Source organism: Neoarius graeffei, chromosome 16 (assembly GCF_027579695.1).
Source record: "Neoarius graeffei isolate fNeoGra1 chromosome 16, fNeoGra1.pri, whole genome shotgun sequence".
NCBI classification, from domain to species: Eukaryota; Metazoa; Chordata; class Actinopteri; order Siluriformes; family Ariidae; genus Neoarius; species Neoarius graeffei.
In genome coordinates this window covers 25,569,760-25,586,629 of record NC_083584.1, presented here as the reverse complement: position 1 = coordinate 25,586,629, position 16,870 = coordinate 25,569,760, and the positions used below count along the sequence as shown (strand labels likewise).

The window sequence follows — 16,870 nt, the reverse complement described above, 5'->3', positions numbered from 1 at the left end:
ACTTTTCTTGAGAAAAAGGTTTCTTAAATAGGTTAAGAATAATGGGTTATTACTTTGAACCATTTGTAAGTATTTCATTTTTCTGTTCTAAGGAGGCAGGGTACAATAAAACAATATCAGACTAAAGTGTTCTTTGGTTTGTCCCTCTGGAAGAACTCTTAAAGGTATTATGTAGAATTCTAGAACAGAGTGTGCTACTAACAGTGTGAAACCCATTTTGGATTCCATGTAATTTAATGAATGAAGTCATAGGTATAAACCAGTGTTGTAGTTGCATCACTAAACCTTGAGTCCGAGTCCAGTCTCGAGTCCCCAGCGGTCAAGTTGAGTCCAAGAACAAGACTCCAACTGCACCATTTGACGGTGGCTGTTTCAGTGCCATTAACATTAGTTTGTTCCTGAACATGACAAATGAACAGGTGAATGTGCTTCTCTTTGGCAGAGAATGTGAAGTATTCTATCAGAGATGGTTGGGAGACGGATGTAAGTGCAGAAGATGTGTTTATTAATACAAGTGAAGACAGGTAAACAATCCAGAATGGCAGGCAAAATCATAAAACAGTGAAACAGGCAATAGGTCAAGCGAGGCACAAACAGGCTATCATAGACTTGGCAGAATCAAAGACGAGAAACAGGAAATCAGGGATCAGGAAACCAAACAAGGAAATAAGGCTCGGTAATGTGTCAGCAATGCAACTCAATACTTCGCAAAATAAGTGTGTTTTTCACAGTTTTTATATAGGCATGCTGTTTGCGCCTTAATCCTGTGCAGGTGCAAGTCGTTTATGGTGTGCTAGCGAGAGTCCGCTTGGTGCTTGCACTGTCCGGAGCGCGCCCGAGAGTTTATCTGATGCACGCACCAAGGCGCACAGGTGTGACACTCTTGCACGAAATTAGTATAAAAATTGATGTAGATATAAATATCTTATGCCAAAATATTATGGCATATTACAAAAAATAAAGAAAAAATCAGAGTCTGAGTCTCCAATTTATGAGTCCGAATGCAGTTAATGCATGAGTCCAAGTCTGAGTCATCAATGCTCAAGTCCAAGTCAAGTCATGAGTCCTTAAAATTAGGGCATGAGTCAGACTTGAGTACTACAAGCCTGGTATGAACATCAACTAACCATAACCACTGAATGTTTTTTTTTTCATCTTGAGTCATGCACGCTCAGAAAATAAATTACACTATTGTACCTTTAGGGGTACAATGGCTTGTCACTGGGGCAGTACCCTCTAAAGTACTTATTCATACTCTTTATATACTACTTAGAAACATATATTTACCTTTTTGGCCCTAAAAAGGTACAAATAGTTACCTTGAGGTCCAAAAATGAACCCTAGGGAGTACATTAGTGTAAATTGTACCTTGGGGAACAGAAATGGACTCCTACTGTACCCTTATATCCAGAGGTGGACAGTAACAAAGTACATTTACTTGAGTACTGTACTTAAGTACACTTTTTGAATATCTGTACTTTACTTGAGTATTATTTTTTTGGAAACTTGTGACTTTAACTTCACTACATTTGAAAGATAAATATCGTACTTTTTACTCCACTACATTTCTATCAAGGTCCTCGTTACTCATTACCATGAAGCAGCTTTGAAAGTGGATGTTTTTTTCTTTTCTTTTTTAAAACGTGTTTGTTTTTTTTTCACAGGTGACACTGAGACAGCCTATCACTAATCACTAGGGTCATGTCATGTCCAAAGACTGTATAAAATCAAGCTCAATGATTTCTCAACAGCATTATTTGAACACAACCAGTTGATGGCAGAATGGAAGGAGGCGGTTCTTCTGGAGAATGCACGCACCCAGGGCCATACCTAGAACCCATGTTTCAGTTTTCTGAAAGGATTAACGATTTGTTTCGTTTTAATTGTTTGCTTTGTTTGCCGAAAATGAACCACATCAAAAACTCGCCGTCCGACCTGCAGAAGCATATTGAGGCATATAAACGTTTTATTCCAAGAGAAAGCTTGCAATAAAGTTATCTGAGCTTTTAGAGCTAGTGATAATGTTGCAATAGCTATGCAGTCTGGTTCATCAAATGACTTTCTATGGATTTGCCAGCCAAGTTGCCATCGCCTTGTCCACGGCTAACGTTAACACATAGCTAACTTGGACATTGTTAGCTAGCATGTAAAAATGGAGTTACGCTGACATGAATAGCATTAACTTATCTGAAGTCCTTTCAGAAATATCTTTTAGCATAATCTTGCCAAATAAACAGAATGTAGAAATCTTTCTTTTCTAGTAGCTTTAGCTACCCAATATGATTTCGAGTTTGAAAAGAGTTTGCTAGCATGTCAGGTGGAGTTTCACTGACTAGCTAGCTTAACATTAAACCACCATGATGGCACAGCATGCGTTCATTTTGTGAATTCACATTTCTGTCTTTGGTAACGGCATTAGGTTTTGTAAGCATTGTGGCAATAATACAACGATGCGTTGACAGAAAATGTACTTTTAATACTTAAGTATTTTTAAAAGCAAGTACTTCAGTACTTTAACTTAAGTAAAAATTTGACTGTACAACTTTCACTTGTATCGGAGTAACATTCGACCAGTGAGATCTGTACTTTGACTTAAGTCTTGAAGTTGGGTACTTTGTCCACCTCTGCTTATATCTGACAGTGTGTGAAATGTTATAGATTTGCACTTATGGGGTCATGTTGCTAATATGCACCATATTCAACCTCATACTGGAGCGCCATCCTGTCTTTAAATGCAGCACTGGGCTAAGCAGACTGGACATGTTATACAACCCCGATTCCAAAAAAGTTGGGACAAAGTACAAATTGTAAATAAAAACAGAATGCAATGATGTGGAAGTTTCAAAATTCCATATTTTATTCAGAATAGAACATAGATGACACATCAGATGTTTAAACTGAGAAAATGTATCATTTAAAGAGAAAAATTAGGTGATTTTAAATTTCATGACAACAACACATCTCAAAAAAGTTGGGACAAGGCCATGTTTACCACTGTGAGACATCCCCTTTTCTCTTTACAACAGTCTGTAAACGTCTGGGGACTGAGGAGACAAGTTGCTCAAGTTTAGGTATAGGAATGTTAACCCATTCTTGTCTAATGTAGGATTCTAGTTGCTCAACTGTCTTCGGTCTTTTTTGTCGTATCTTCCATTTTATGATGCGCCAAATGTTTTCTATGGGTGAAAGATCTGGACAGCAGGTTGGCCAGTTCAGTACCCGGACCCTTCTTCTACGCAGCTATGATGCTGTAATTGATGCAGTATATGGTTTGGCATTGTCATGTTGGAAAATGCAAGGTCTTCCCTGAAAGAGACTTCGTCTGGATGGGAGCATATGTTGCTCTAGAACCTGGATATACCTTTCAGCATTGATGGTGTCTTTCCAGATGTGTAAGCTGCCCATGCCACACGCACTAATGCAACCCCATACCATCAGAGATGCAGGCTTCTGAACTGAGCGCTGATAACAACTTGGGTCGTCCTTCTCCTCTTTAGTCTGAATGACACGGCGTCCCTGATTTCCATAAAGAACTTCAAATTTTGATTCGTCTGACCACAGAACAGTTTTCCACTTTGCCACAGTCCATTTTAAATGAGCCTTGGCCCAGAGAAGATGTCTGCGCTTCTGGATCACGTTTAGATACGGCTTCTTCTTTGAACTATAGAGTTTTAGCTGGCAACGGCGGATGGCACGGTGAATTGTGTTCACAGATAATGTTCTCTGGAAATATTCCTGAGCCCATTTTGTGATTTCCAATACAGAAGCATGCCTGTATGTGATGTAGTGCCGTCTAAGGGCCCGAAGATCACGGGCACCCAGTATGGTTTTCTGGCCTTGACCCTTACGCACAGAGATTCTTCCAGATTCTCTGAATCTTTTGATGATATTATGCACTGTAGATGATGATATGTTCAAACTCTTTTCAATTTTACATTGTCGAACTCCTTTCTGATATTGCTCCACTATTTGTCGGCGCAGAATTAGGGGGATTGATGATCCTCTTCCCATCTTTACTTCTGAGAGCTGCTGCCACTCCAAGATGCTCTTTTTATACCCAGTCATGTTAATGACCTATTGCCAATTGACCTCATGAGTTGCAATTTGGTCCTCCAGCTGTTCCTTTTTTGTACCTTTAACTTTTCCAGCCTCTTATTGCCCCTGTCCCAACTTTTTTGAGATGTGTTGCTGTCATGAAATTTCAAATGAGCCAATATTTGGCATGAAATTTCAAAATGTCTCACTTTCGACCTTTGATATGTTGTCTATGTTCTATTGTGAATACAATATCAGTTTTTGAGATTTGTAAATTATTGCATTCCGTTTTTATTTACAATTTGTACTTTGTCCCAACTTTTTTGGAATCGGGGTTGTAATCCTCCAGTCCTCCTGTCTGTATCGAACAAGTTGTCTACAAACAGGACTTGATGTCCCTGTTGAGGTCACCATAACAGTCTGTGCATAACCAGATCTATAATATATGATATCTACTATATGTGAACGGAAGACTTTTGAAATATTTCATGTCTCTGAGACCAGGAACATTAAACCTGTCCTTGACTAATCTGTCATGGATGCATGCATGGTGTCTAAACCAATAAAAATCTTCAATAGTCAGCTGTCCTGCTAGCCTGCTGCGACCTCACTGGCAGTCAGGATACTGATAAAGAGCTTCCTTCATTGTCTTGGCAGTGTGTGCACCGAGTGTGCCAGCTTGTCGGATGGTCGTAGACAGATTTTTTTCTCTCTGTGAAATTTGAGGGAGGATAAAATACATGGGCAATCTGGCCTAGCCTAGGGTTATGGTGAAATAAGCATTTGTGTTGTCGTTTTGGTATTGTAGTATTGTTACATTTCATTCAATTTCATACAAATGAATTTAAAAAGAAAGGTATAAATGCTAAGCTTAATTTTTATATGCACTCAATCATCATGCAACTTTGTCAAAGCTGAAATTGTGAAGCCATGTTAGACTGAGAAAGTGTGATACATGTGTTACAAAGAGTGCAGCATGGTTCTCAGCATGGTGAGTGCTGCTAGCGCTGGTTCATTGAGCTCCTTTTTTGCAGAGACTTTTTTCAACCCATCCCCCTCCTTTTAGTATTGACTATTCCCACCCACCAGCCAGACATCCCCTATTATTCTAGCCACATTCGCTGGATATGAGCAATCGTGTGCATTGATTGGCTACTCTACTACTAGGATATCAGCTCATATACCATGAGTAGAGAAAAACAAAATGGTGGAGCGTGTTGCTGAACTAACCGAGGATAAAATAAATACTCTATTGGAAAACAAAACCCCAAGAATACAAAAAAGCAACAAAATGTGGAATGAAAGTATTTGATGATAAGAACATATCTTTTTTTAATTTTTCAAGAATTATTATTATTATAGCATTTATCACAAATTGCGGGCGGCACGGTGGTGTAGTGGTTAGCGCTGTCGCCTCACAGCAAGAAGGTCCGGGTTCGAGCCCCGTGGCCGGCGAGGGCCTTTCTGTGCGGAGTTTGCATGTTCTCCCCGTGTCCGCGTGGGTTTCCTCTGGGTGCTCCGGTTTTCCCCACAGTCCAAAGACATGCAGGTTAGGTTAACTGGTGACTCTAAATTGACCGGAGGTGTGAATGTGAGTGTGAATGGTTGTCTGTGTCTATGTGTCAGCCCTGTGATGATCTGGCGACTTGTCCAAGGTGTACCCCGCCTTTCGCCCGTAGTCAGCTGGGATAGGCTCCAGCTTGCCTGCGACCCTGTAGAACAGGATAAAGCGGCTAGAGATAATGAGATGAGATCACAAATTGCTGTTGTCACTTTACCGGTTTGTTTACATTCTAAGCAGAAATTATTTTGTCAGACGTTTTGTATAAAGTTTTTATTTACTGAATTTGCAAAAAATAAAAACAAAAATGCTCCGTTTCTCAAAATCCAGTGAATGTGAATAGAATAAAACAGCTATTCCACTCAATCTCGTCGTGCATGGCTTATAGCCAACTCGGTGCTACGTGCCTCGTCAGCTATCAGCTCATGTACGACTCAATTTCATGGAATGACTGTTAATTATACATTGGGGAAGCCATGGCCTAATGGTTAGAGAAGCAGCTTTGGGACCAAAAGGTTGCCGGGTTGATTCCCTGGAACAGCAGGAATGGCTGAAGTGCCCTTGAGCAAGGCACCTAGCCCCAGACAGGCTGCTCAGGGTATGTTGTACATTGCTGTGGATAAGAGCATCTGCTAAATGCCATTAATATAATGTAATGTAATGTAATACAACAGCTACCAACCAGGACACATGAAGGCAGCCAATTGTATCTTTTTGAACTGCATGACACATCTAGAGGAAAGCATTATCAACCCTCTTCCCCATACATGACCTTACAGACACCTGCGATTGGCTAGTATCACTGCGATTGACAGCGAAGCACGGCCCATTTTGCTCTCTTGAGCTCCTGGTTACGAATAGCTGTGACATCCTTGGGATTCGGACATTCAGTCTCTAGATTATATGGCAAATGCTTTGTTTTTCCACCACTCAGAAGCCCCTCTGTGTGCTTTTGATTATGTTTTGCTATATGCCTTTCTTATTGTTCTAGTCCCATGTCAGCCCTTGTATTGTCATTGGTTAGATGCCCTGCTGTGTTTGTTTTCTTGATTAATTTGTTTGTTTATACCCTGTTGTGTCTTTAATATCTTTGCAAAATATTGCCAATTGCATCATGCATTTCTGAGCCTTGTATTTCCCAGTTTCTTGTATTTCCAGTATTTTTTAAATGGTTTTCTGACTTTGTTTTAGATTATCTATTATCATTATTAGCTCATCCAGCTGACAGGCGATGAGCTTATGCCATCGTGTATTGTTCATCATCCATCCGTCATCCGTTGTCCATCCGGTGTTTTCCACATTTCATGAAAATCGCTTCTTCTCTCTCAATTCTTCACCGATTTTTATTCTTTTTGGCAGCAAGGTAGGTCTGCCTGGGGTGCATATAGCTTCTACCCAAATTTGCATAATTGCAATTAATAATGACGATATGGAGTATTTAAACCCTAGTGAGCAGTTTCCACACAAGTTACTTCTTCTTCCTCAATTCTTTACCAATTTTTATTCTTTCTGGCATGAAGGTAGGGGTACCTAGGGTGCATATAACTTCTACCCAGAGTTGCTTGATTACAATTATTAATGAAGTTATGGACTAATTAAGCCTTAATGAGTAGTTCAGCAGAAATCGCTTCTTCTCGGTCAATTCCTTGCCGTTTTGGATTCCTTCTGGCAAATTGGTAGGTATTCCTAGGGTGTAAATAACTTCTATATCTAGCTTGTATATCGTGTATATAGCTTGCAACATTTATTGCGCAAGGTGGCCCACTTTAGATCGTTCCTTCTGGACTAGATGGGGCTGGAGTGAGGTACACGTATGCCGTCATTGATGCTCTCATTTGATGTTACCTGAATGTGTTTTGACCCTCGCCATGGAATTTCATGACAATTGTTGGATTTAATCAAATAAAGCCCTTGTTACGAATATGCACTTGCATTCTGTCTCATTCACTAGAACATTCCATGCATCACTGCTGCATTGCTGGTTGTTATTACAGCATGTAACTAATAAAACTTTGTGTAAAAGTATTCCATAAATTGGGTTTCGTTTCTCCATTGGTGTAAAATAGTCTGTGTGTATGCCTGTGTGGCTGTGCACAATTTGATCTGAAGCTTGTGAGACTCTGGAAGTGTCACTGATGACAGATGAGATGTCTTTTGATAAAGCCAGTCTGTAATGAATATTCTGTGGTTATACCTGTCAGAGATGTGGCTGTAGGAAATGTTGTTCTGTGTGTGTGTGTTCTTCATTTCTTCTGCACACTACACACAGCTGTGTTCCTCCATCTAGGTCAGCAAATCCAATGGAGAATATTATTGTTGTCACCAACAGGAGTGTGGGCCTGGTTTATGTCCCAGGTTTGTTGTGTGAGTAATCCTATTGCGTGTGCATGTATGTATGTGTGTGTGTGTGTGTGTGTGTGTGTGTGTGTGTGTGGCAGAGCATGACAGAGAAAATCACTTTCTCAGTAATTTAAAATTCATTCTCAGAAAATGTCTAACTGTACCAAGAGGTGATAACCAGCCTCAATGCCTGCACATTTCACTGTTGCATCTGTGCACAGGCTGGATTTGATATTTGTCGTGCAGAGAGATGAGAGAAGCAGTGAGACGTAAGATTATTACTTACGGCAACCTTGTGGTACGCATGACTGGCCTGCGACAGGCTAAGCATGGGGGTCATTGCGGTCCTGTGCCATGGGAAATCATGACTGAACACATTAAGCTCCATCACAGAAAGATACGTTTAGCGTCTTCTCATTTAGAAGCCAAGTGAGATGCATTATCTCTCCAATTACTGTGCAACAACCAAGCTATAGTCCCATAACTTCACATTTAGGCAACATTATCAGTAATCTACTATAAACAAAAGCAAAAATATAGTGGATATAAAAGTCTACACAACCCTGTTCAAATGGCAGGGTTTCATGATGTTAAAAAAAAAATGAAACCAAGATAAAACATGTCAGAACCTTTTCTAACTTTATTGTGAATAAGAATCATTTTAGGGGGAAAATGAAAAGTAAAAAAATGTGCAATCACCTGGTTGTATAAGTTTGCACACCCGTAAACGAATACTTAATTAATACTTCGATTTAATCAATCTTTTTGGTAAGAGTCAATCCATTTGGCACTTCATGACAGCATTATTTTGCCATTCTTCCATGCAAAAGCATTCTAACTCTGTTAAATTGGCTGCACGTCTCCTGTGCACAGCCTTCTTCAGGTCACCCCACAGATTTTAGGTTCTGATGGTTTAAATTAACTTAATTTTTTTTTTTTTTTTACTTAACAAAAAAAATTATATTTTAATAAGACCAGGTGGAGGCAGCACGGTGGTGTAGTGGTTAGCGCTGTCGCCTCACAGCAAGAAGGTCCGGGTTCGAGCCCCGTGGCCGGCGAGGGCCTTTCTGTGCGGAGTTTGCATGTTCTCCCCGTGTCCGCGTGGGTTTCCTCCGGGTGCTCCGGTTTCCCCCACAGTCCAAAGACATGCAGGTTAGGTTAACTGGTGACTCTAAATTGACCGTAGGTGTGAATGTGAGTGTGAATGGTTGTCTGTGTCTATGTGTCAGCCCTGTGATGACCTGGCGACTTGTCCAGGGTGTACCCCGCCTTTCGCCCGTAGTCAGCTGGGATAGGCTCCAGCTTGCCTGCGACCCTGTAGAACAGGATAAAGCGGCTAGAGAGAATGAGATGAGATGAGAAGACCAGGTGGACTTTTTCTATCCACTGTACATACCTTATACTATATACAGTGGGTGTGGTTCAGTGATGTGCAGCATTTGTGATTTCAATTTTGACCTCCACCACGGAAGTTATTTTTACTGTTTCGTCTGTTTGCCTGTAAACAGCACTGCATGAAACCTTCCAACCCAATTTCCATGAAACTTGGTGGAAGGGTGGAGCATGGGCCAAGAAAGAAACCCTTAAATTTTGGAGTGGATCTGTCACAGGGTGGATCCAGGGATTTATTTTCAATTTCACTAACTTCTGCACTCAACAATGCCATACATCTTAAAATCCAGTAGATGGTGATAAAGTTCAATAGTGACAAAACATAGCCAGTGTAGAAATATGATATAGCTTCATTTTGAAGGGCCAGTACCCAGTTGAGGGAACTTCGAAACTAGGGGTAGGGTCAAGGCAGGTTGGGATTAGGCCAATCCACATTCACGGGTACCGGTAATCCCCCGGGATATGTTATGACATGTCGGCACATACGCTCATCGGCCACTTTAATAGGAACTTGATTCTAAGATTCCTGTTCTTGGCTAGCAGGAGTGGAACCCAATGTGCTCTTCTGTTGTTGCATGCTGAAATGCTTTTCTGCTCCCCACGGTTGTAAAAAGTTGCTATGAGTTACTATATCCTTCCTGGCAGCTCGAACCAATCTGGCCATTTTCCTCTAACCGCTCTTCTCAACAAGGCGTTTCTCTCACTCAGTGTTTTTTGTATTTTGCACCATTCTATGTAAAATCTAGAGACTGTTGTGTGTGAAAACTCCAGGAGGTCAGCAGTTTCTGAAATGCTCAAACCAGTCCATCTGGCTCAAACCAACACCCATGCCACAGTGAAAGAAAGTCACACTTTGAGATCACAGTTTTTCCCATTCTGATGTTTGAAGTGAGCATTAACTGAAGCTCTTGATTTGTATCTGCATGATTTGATGCATTGTGCTGCTGTCAAGAGATCGGCTGATTAGAGGACTGCATAGCACAGCAGGTGGATGGGTGTTCTTAATAAAGTGGTCGGTGAGTGTAATTCTAATAGTTTTTGAAATATATCCAAACACATAAAGTGGCTGTCATTGGGAAGAGTCAACTGTTGTCCTTGGCAGAGGTCTGTGCTCTCAAGTGCCTACTGGCTTCATGCCACATTTCCTCTAAATACCAAGCATGATTAATAGAAAAGTTGTAACCATTTAATTCAAACAAACAAAAAACCCAAAAAACTAATTTGTCCTTTGTTTAATCTGTCCTTTGTGTGGACAAAAATGTTTTTATTCGATATACCTTTAGTTTCTCTACCTTAGACATTCTGGGGGGAAAAGTATGACAGTAAATAAACCACCTAGTGTTCATTACACTTGTATTTCACACACACCTTCCCAATTACTGATGATGTGTTGTAGCTCATTTTGTCCATGTGCAGTGTGTATTAATCGCTGGCCTTTTCTCAGTGACAAACTGGTAGACTGGTGCCTTGGCTGAGTGACACTGAGATTTCATTCATCATAAGTTCGAGCTTTATCTTGGCCAGGTTCACAGAGGCTATCTCAGGAACATGGAGCTTGGATGAACACACACTTGTTGGTACAACTGTCCATCACAGCACACCCACACACTCATTTGCACCATGCACCCATACTCACTCACACATACTCAGTTCCATCTAGGGGAAATGTGGTCTAGACAATCCACTGGCATGTTTTTGGAGGTGGGAGGACAACAGAAAAATGGGAGGAAACCAGAGGAGAGCATATGAAATAGGGTGCAGACAGAAACCTGAACTCAAACAGGGAACCCCGGAGCTGTGTGGCATCCACACTACCCACTGTGACATCATGCAACCATGCACAAACACACACACACACACACACATAGACTATATCTAGTGATTTAATGTTAATTATTAAACACCATAGTAGATAAGTATTTAAAAGTAGACGGCCTTTTGATTTCATAAAACCGGTGAAATTTAGTTGCTTCTGAAATTTGGTCATTGTGATATATGTTTTTTTCTGTAATATCTTTAAAAAATAGGCGGCACGGTGGTGTAGTGGTTAGCTCTGTCGCCTCACAGCAAGAAGGTCCGGGTTCGAGCCCCGTGGCTGGTAAGGGCCTTTCTGTGTGGAGTTTGCATGTTCTCCCCGTGTCCGCGTGGGTTTTCTCCGGGTGCTCCGGTTTCCCCCACAGTCCAAAGACATGCAGGTTAGGTTAACTGGTGACTCTAAATTGGCCGTAGGTATGAATGTGAGTGAGAATGGTTGCCTGTGTCTATGTGTCAGCCCTGTGATGACCTGGCGACTTGTCCAGGGTGTACCCCGCCTTTCGCCTGTAGTCAGCTGGGATAGGCTCCAGCTTGTCTGCGACCCTGTAGAAGGATAAAGCGGCTAGAGATAATGAGATGAGATGAGATCTATAAAAACAAAAACCAGGCCATTCTGTGGCTGGGAAGTTATTTAATTTGAGGGGATTCCCAAGCAAATAATGTGCATGAAATTGTTCGCTTCATGCAATCAAGCAAACAGAGGAAGTCAGTGTGCGCATGTGGAGGTTTACCTTCTTCGTCATCGTATTCTTCTTCTTTTGGATTTTATGGCAGCTGGCATCCACTGTTGTGTTACTGCCATCTACAGGTTTACCTTGATCGTGCACTGACAGTTCCATCATTCTGTCGCTAAATGAACAGCTGATCACACCGAGGTGCTCGCTGACCGCCGATATTTATTAGTTTGGTTCTGCGTTTCCTTTCCTTCGCAACATAATGCCTTTTCTTCTTGTTACTGTAGTCGGTCTTTCATGTTTCATTGGCGTCCTCTGTTGTTCTTTCCTGTTTCAAATTTGTATCCCACAATGCCTTGCCTGAACAGAGAAAGCCCACCATGTGATGCATGACGTAGTATCTTGTATTGTGTCACGGTGAAGCAAGAAATAATAGCAGAGAATTTAGGGCCACGTGGCTGTAAATTCATTAATTGCTCTATTTAAAAAAATAATAATAAAATTGGAAGTCTGTGAGCGGCATGATGGTGTAGTGGTTAGCACTGTTGCCTCACAGCAAGAAGGTTCTGGGTTCGAGCCCAGTGGCTGACAGGGGCCTTGCTGTGTGGAGTTTGCATGTTCTCCCCGTGCCTGTGTGGGTTTCCTCTGGGTGGTCTGGTTTCCCCCACAGTCCAAAGACATGCAGGTTGGGATAACTGGTGGCTCTAAATTGACCATAAGTGTGAATGTGAGTGTGAATGGTTGTTTGTCTCTATGTGTCAGCCCTGCGATGACCTGGCGACTTGTCCAGGGTGTACCCCGCCTCTCGCTCATAGTCAGCTGGGACAGGTTCCAGGTTGCCTGCGACCCTGGAGAACAGGATAAGCGGCTACAGATAATGGATGGATGGATGGATGGATGGATGGATGGATGGATGGAAGTCTGTGATTCGAATTCAGTAGCTTTCGGTCCACTAAAAAAAAAATAATTGGGTGTCGGGGAAAATTCTTTTTATGACCTACACTTGAAAAATCTGAAAGTCAGTCTAGCTTTAAGTATTTGGTGTTTAAGTCTATTACTATGGTTCTAAGTACTGTACAGTATTCATCTCATCTCATTATCTCTAGCCGCTTTATCCTTCTACAGGGTCGCAGGCAAGCTGGAGCCTATCCCAGCTGACTACGGGCGAAAGGCGGGGTACACCCTGGACAAGTCGCCAGGTCATCACAGGGCTGACACATAGACACAGACAACCATTCACACTCACATTCACACCTACGGTCAATTTAGAGTCACCAGTTAACCTAACCTGCATGTCTTTGGACTGTGGGGGAAACTGGAGCACCCGGAGGAAACCCACGCGGACACGGGGAGAACATGCAAACTCCACACAGAAAGGCCCTCGCCGGCCACAGGGCTCGAACCCGGACCTTCTTGCTGTGAGGCGACAGCGCTAACCACTACACCACCGTGCCGCCCACTGTACAGTATTGTTTGTTAATTCTCATAAACAACAAGCCCATATAGAGATTACTATTATTCGATAAGGTTCACGGGTTTGCATGCAGTTTGATGCTAATTAGTGGAAATATTCTTGCATTTGTTGGTGACATTAGAGTAGGAACTGCAGTGCATAAGTAAGAAAGGAACATTTGGACGGCGAACATGTACTGGCTGCTTTGGTGGAAGTGAAAAATGTGTCCATAATGAGGATTTTTTTTTTCCTTCTCCGAGTCATATTTTATTTCATTTTCAAGACTTCCTTTCTCATCCCTGCGCGTCGGCACTCTGACTTTCAGTGTGCACAGAAGAAGAAGAAGAAGAGAAGTCAATTCATCAGCACGGAGGAAGAGGAGGAGGAGGAGGAGGAGGAACACGTCGCTGCTTTTTTTCCCCCCTTCCTAATTACCCGACTACTGACGATGACAAGGCAGAGTCACGTATAACCGAACCGCAACGAAAAGGTAGATCATTTCTGATCTTATTTATTTATTTATTTATTTATTTAGCTTTTGTTACTATTTCACAAAATCCCGAAGATGCTGAAGATCAAGAAACATGTCAGCAACCCACTACTACACGACTGCGGAAAACACAAGGGAATAAAGGCAGCGAGTCATGAAACAGAGACGCCACATGGGAAATGTTGCTGATGGTAGGAGGTGCCACTTTTTTTTTTTCATGATTAGTTCAGAATCAAGTTGGGCATTGAAAAAGAGCCTGCCGTCTTATGTTAAGATGACTAAAACTAGGTAAAGAACTCCCTGCATGCTTAAGAGATTGGAGGACATTAAACTGGACAAGAGCACAGAATTGATCACAAATAGTGTAGATGTATTTGGCTTTTTTTTTTTTTAGATGACGGTGAGATGAAAAGAGCGGATTAAAAGGCATGTCTGAGCTCAAGATCCTCTACCCTGGTCCTGTAAGAGGTCGGCTTGGTAGCAGGGACCTCGAGTGGACTGTGCAACACGAGGAAACTTATTATCCAGCATGCACGGATGAAGCGGCTTTCTTAATCGAACCGGAGGCGCGCGCGAGAGGACAGCTTGGCTTTTCAGCACCACGGACAGAGCCTCCGCTTCTCCACCAGTGGGGAACTGATGAAGAAGTTCTCGTGTGTCATGATGAGGAGTTTGAAACAGGCTTTTCCGAGATAACCGGCGTCGAAATACACATTCAGAACCCAGAGACCAACTGTGAACACTCGAGCCCTTTCTGTGATCCGGATCTCTCCGATGATTTTGCAGCAGAACAAGCTGAAAAGTCGGCTGATTATGGCTTCATTTGTGCTGTGACATTTTTAGTGACCGGGATCTTTCTGGTGGTTGTTTCCTACGCGATCCCTCGTGACATCAGGGTGAGTCCAGACAGTGTCTCAGCGCGGGAAATGGAGCATCTGGCCCTCGAGAACGCCCGGGTGGGCGCACACCTGGACAGATGTGTGATCGCCGGTCTGTGTTTCCTGACTTTGGGCGGTGTAGTGCTCTCCACCTTACTCATGATCTCCTTGTATAAAAGCGAGATGGTCAGACGGAAGGCTTTTGCAAGCTCTAAGCTCTCAGCCAAACTCTACGGGTCTATCAATTTTAGAGGTGTTGGTACTCAAAACAGTGTCCCGTCACATCTGGGTTTGGATGAGGATGATGCAATGATTGAAATTTCAAGCTAAAACCTGTATTTCTCTCACTATGTATGATATTTTACATTCTTTAACCCCTTAAAGTTTTGCCTTACTATTCATTTATTCACATAACATCATATTATTCCGGAACTATAACAAAATATCGAGTGTCATAACTGTTTGTCTGGGATTTAAAGGGGTGAAGTAATTACTATTTCACTATTTAATGTGAATACCAGTGAGCGAGAGCAATGTGGTCGATTTTGTCCAGTTGCATAATAATGAAACAGTCATAATAATGTTCAGTACAAACAGGAACCCTGCCTTTAACTGTAACTTTAAGGATCTTTTTTTAAAAATACACAACCTTAATCATCCATCCATCCATTATCTGTAGCCGCTTTATCCTGTTCTACAGAGTCGCAGGCAATCTGGAGCCTATCCCAGCTGACTACGGGCGAAAGGCGGGGTACACCCTGGACAAGTTGCCAGGTTATCATAGGGCTGACACATACAGACAAACAATCATTCACACTCACATTCACACCTACGGTCAATTTAGAGCCACCAATTAACCTAACTGCATGTCTTTGGACTGTGGGGGGAAACGGAGCACCCGGAGGAAACCCACGTGGACACGGCGGAGAACATGCAAACTCCAACCTTAGTCATGTGAATCAGAATGAATTTACAGGCATGTGATTATGTTGGATTGGACTGGGTGTAGCAAGGGACTTAACAAACAAGTTTCCCCAAAACACAAACATCATCAATGAACAGTAGAGCAAATATCACACTGAAAACTCTTTCTCAAGTTAAATTTAGAATTTTACAATATTTTTTCAGAAACTCAGCCTAGAACTAGAGAACCAGGATGAGAGAGCCAAACAATGGCATCAAAACTGTGGTATTTTTCAATCACATGTATGAGTTAACATCGCCTTTGCTTGAAACAGATCATTATGACGTATACGTCATTTGTATATATTTTATATAAACACGTTTTCTTGTAGTAACAGGTGCATTTTATGGTTAAATCAATAGCATGCAGTGTATCATTAAGTCCGTTTGTGTACACACACATTCAGCTCTATTTTATATCTAATCTTATGTCAGCAATGGTGCAGCGTTTTGTTTGGTGATTTTACACGACAGCCTGTCATCGCTTAAATGCCGCATCTCCAAGTCAAATGAACCTCTGCGCCTGCATGTACATAGTCAATGTGTATACATTTATATACTCAGCCTGAGTGGTCTTTAGTAGCCTACATAAATAAACAGAGGGTGCAGTTACTGTTAGCAGATGTCTCTGTTGAACACACACACACACACACACACACACACACACACACACACACACACAGTTAATGAAGATGCATTTTACATACTACTATTTTTTGTACTGGGAGTTATATTGCAATAAGTCATATTGAGTGCTTTTGGATTCTTTAGTGTTTAGCCTCATTCAAATGTTGCAATAGTTCTCACTCATAAATCTGGAATTAAAAAAATGTAAAGTGGACAAGGCTTGTGGTCACAGATGTTCAAAGTGCCCATTTGGGTTCATTTACTCAAAACATTTGTGAACTCTTGTTCTAAATCTAAAACCAAACTTCAGTAATCAAAATGGAACATTCAGCTGCTTAGTAACGCTCTCTCAAAGGAATGGTCTTTGTACACCATGATACATTCAGTTTATTAGACAAACAACTTTGATTATTCTATCCACATTCACTGGATATGAGCAATCATGCGCTCTGATTGGCTACTCTACTACTAGGCTATCAGCTCATATACCACAAGTAGAGAAAAACAAAATGGCGGAGCATGTTGCTGAACCAACCGAGGATGAAATAAAAACTCTACTCGAAAACAAACCCCCCTAAAAAAACAAAAAGAAAAGCAACAAAATATGGAATGAAAGTATTTGTTGGTAAGAACATATCTTTT

At 41.7% G+C, this 16,870-nt stretch overlaps 1 protein-coding gene across 1 annotated transcript; it reads left to right on the top strand.

Annotated features, from left to right (window-relative positions):
- The first annotated feature begins 14,188 nt into the window (after positions 1-14,188).
- Positions 14,189-14,968, top strand: LOC132899986 (transmembrane protein 74). The gene has a single exon (XM_060942023.1). It carries the CDS (start codon positions 14,189-14,191, stop codon positions 14,966-14,968), a length of 780 nt encoding a protein of 259 aa, XP_060798006.1.
- The last annotated feature ends 1,902 nt before the right edge of the window (positions 14,969-16,870 follow it).

Excerpts from the sequence above, each read along its gene's own strand:
- LOC132899986 (XM_060942023.1), top strand. The coding sequence starts at position 14,189 with ATGTCTGAGCTCAAGATCCTCTACCCTGGTCCTGTAAGAGGTCGGCTT.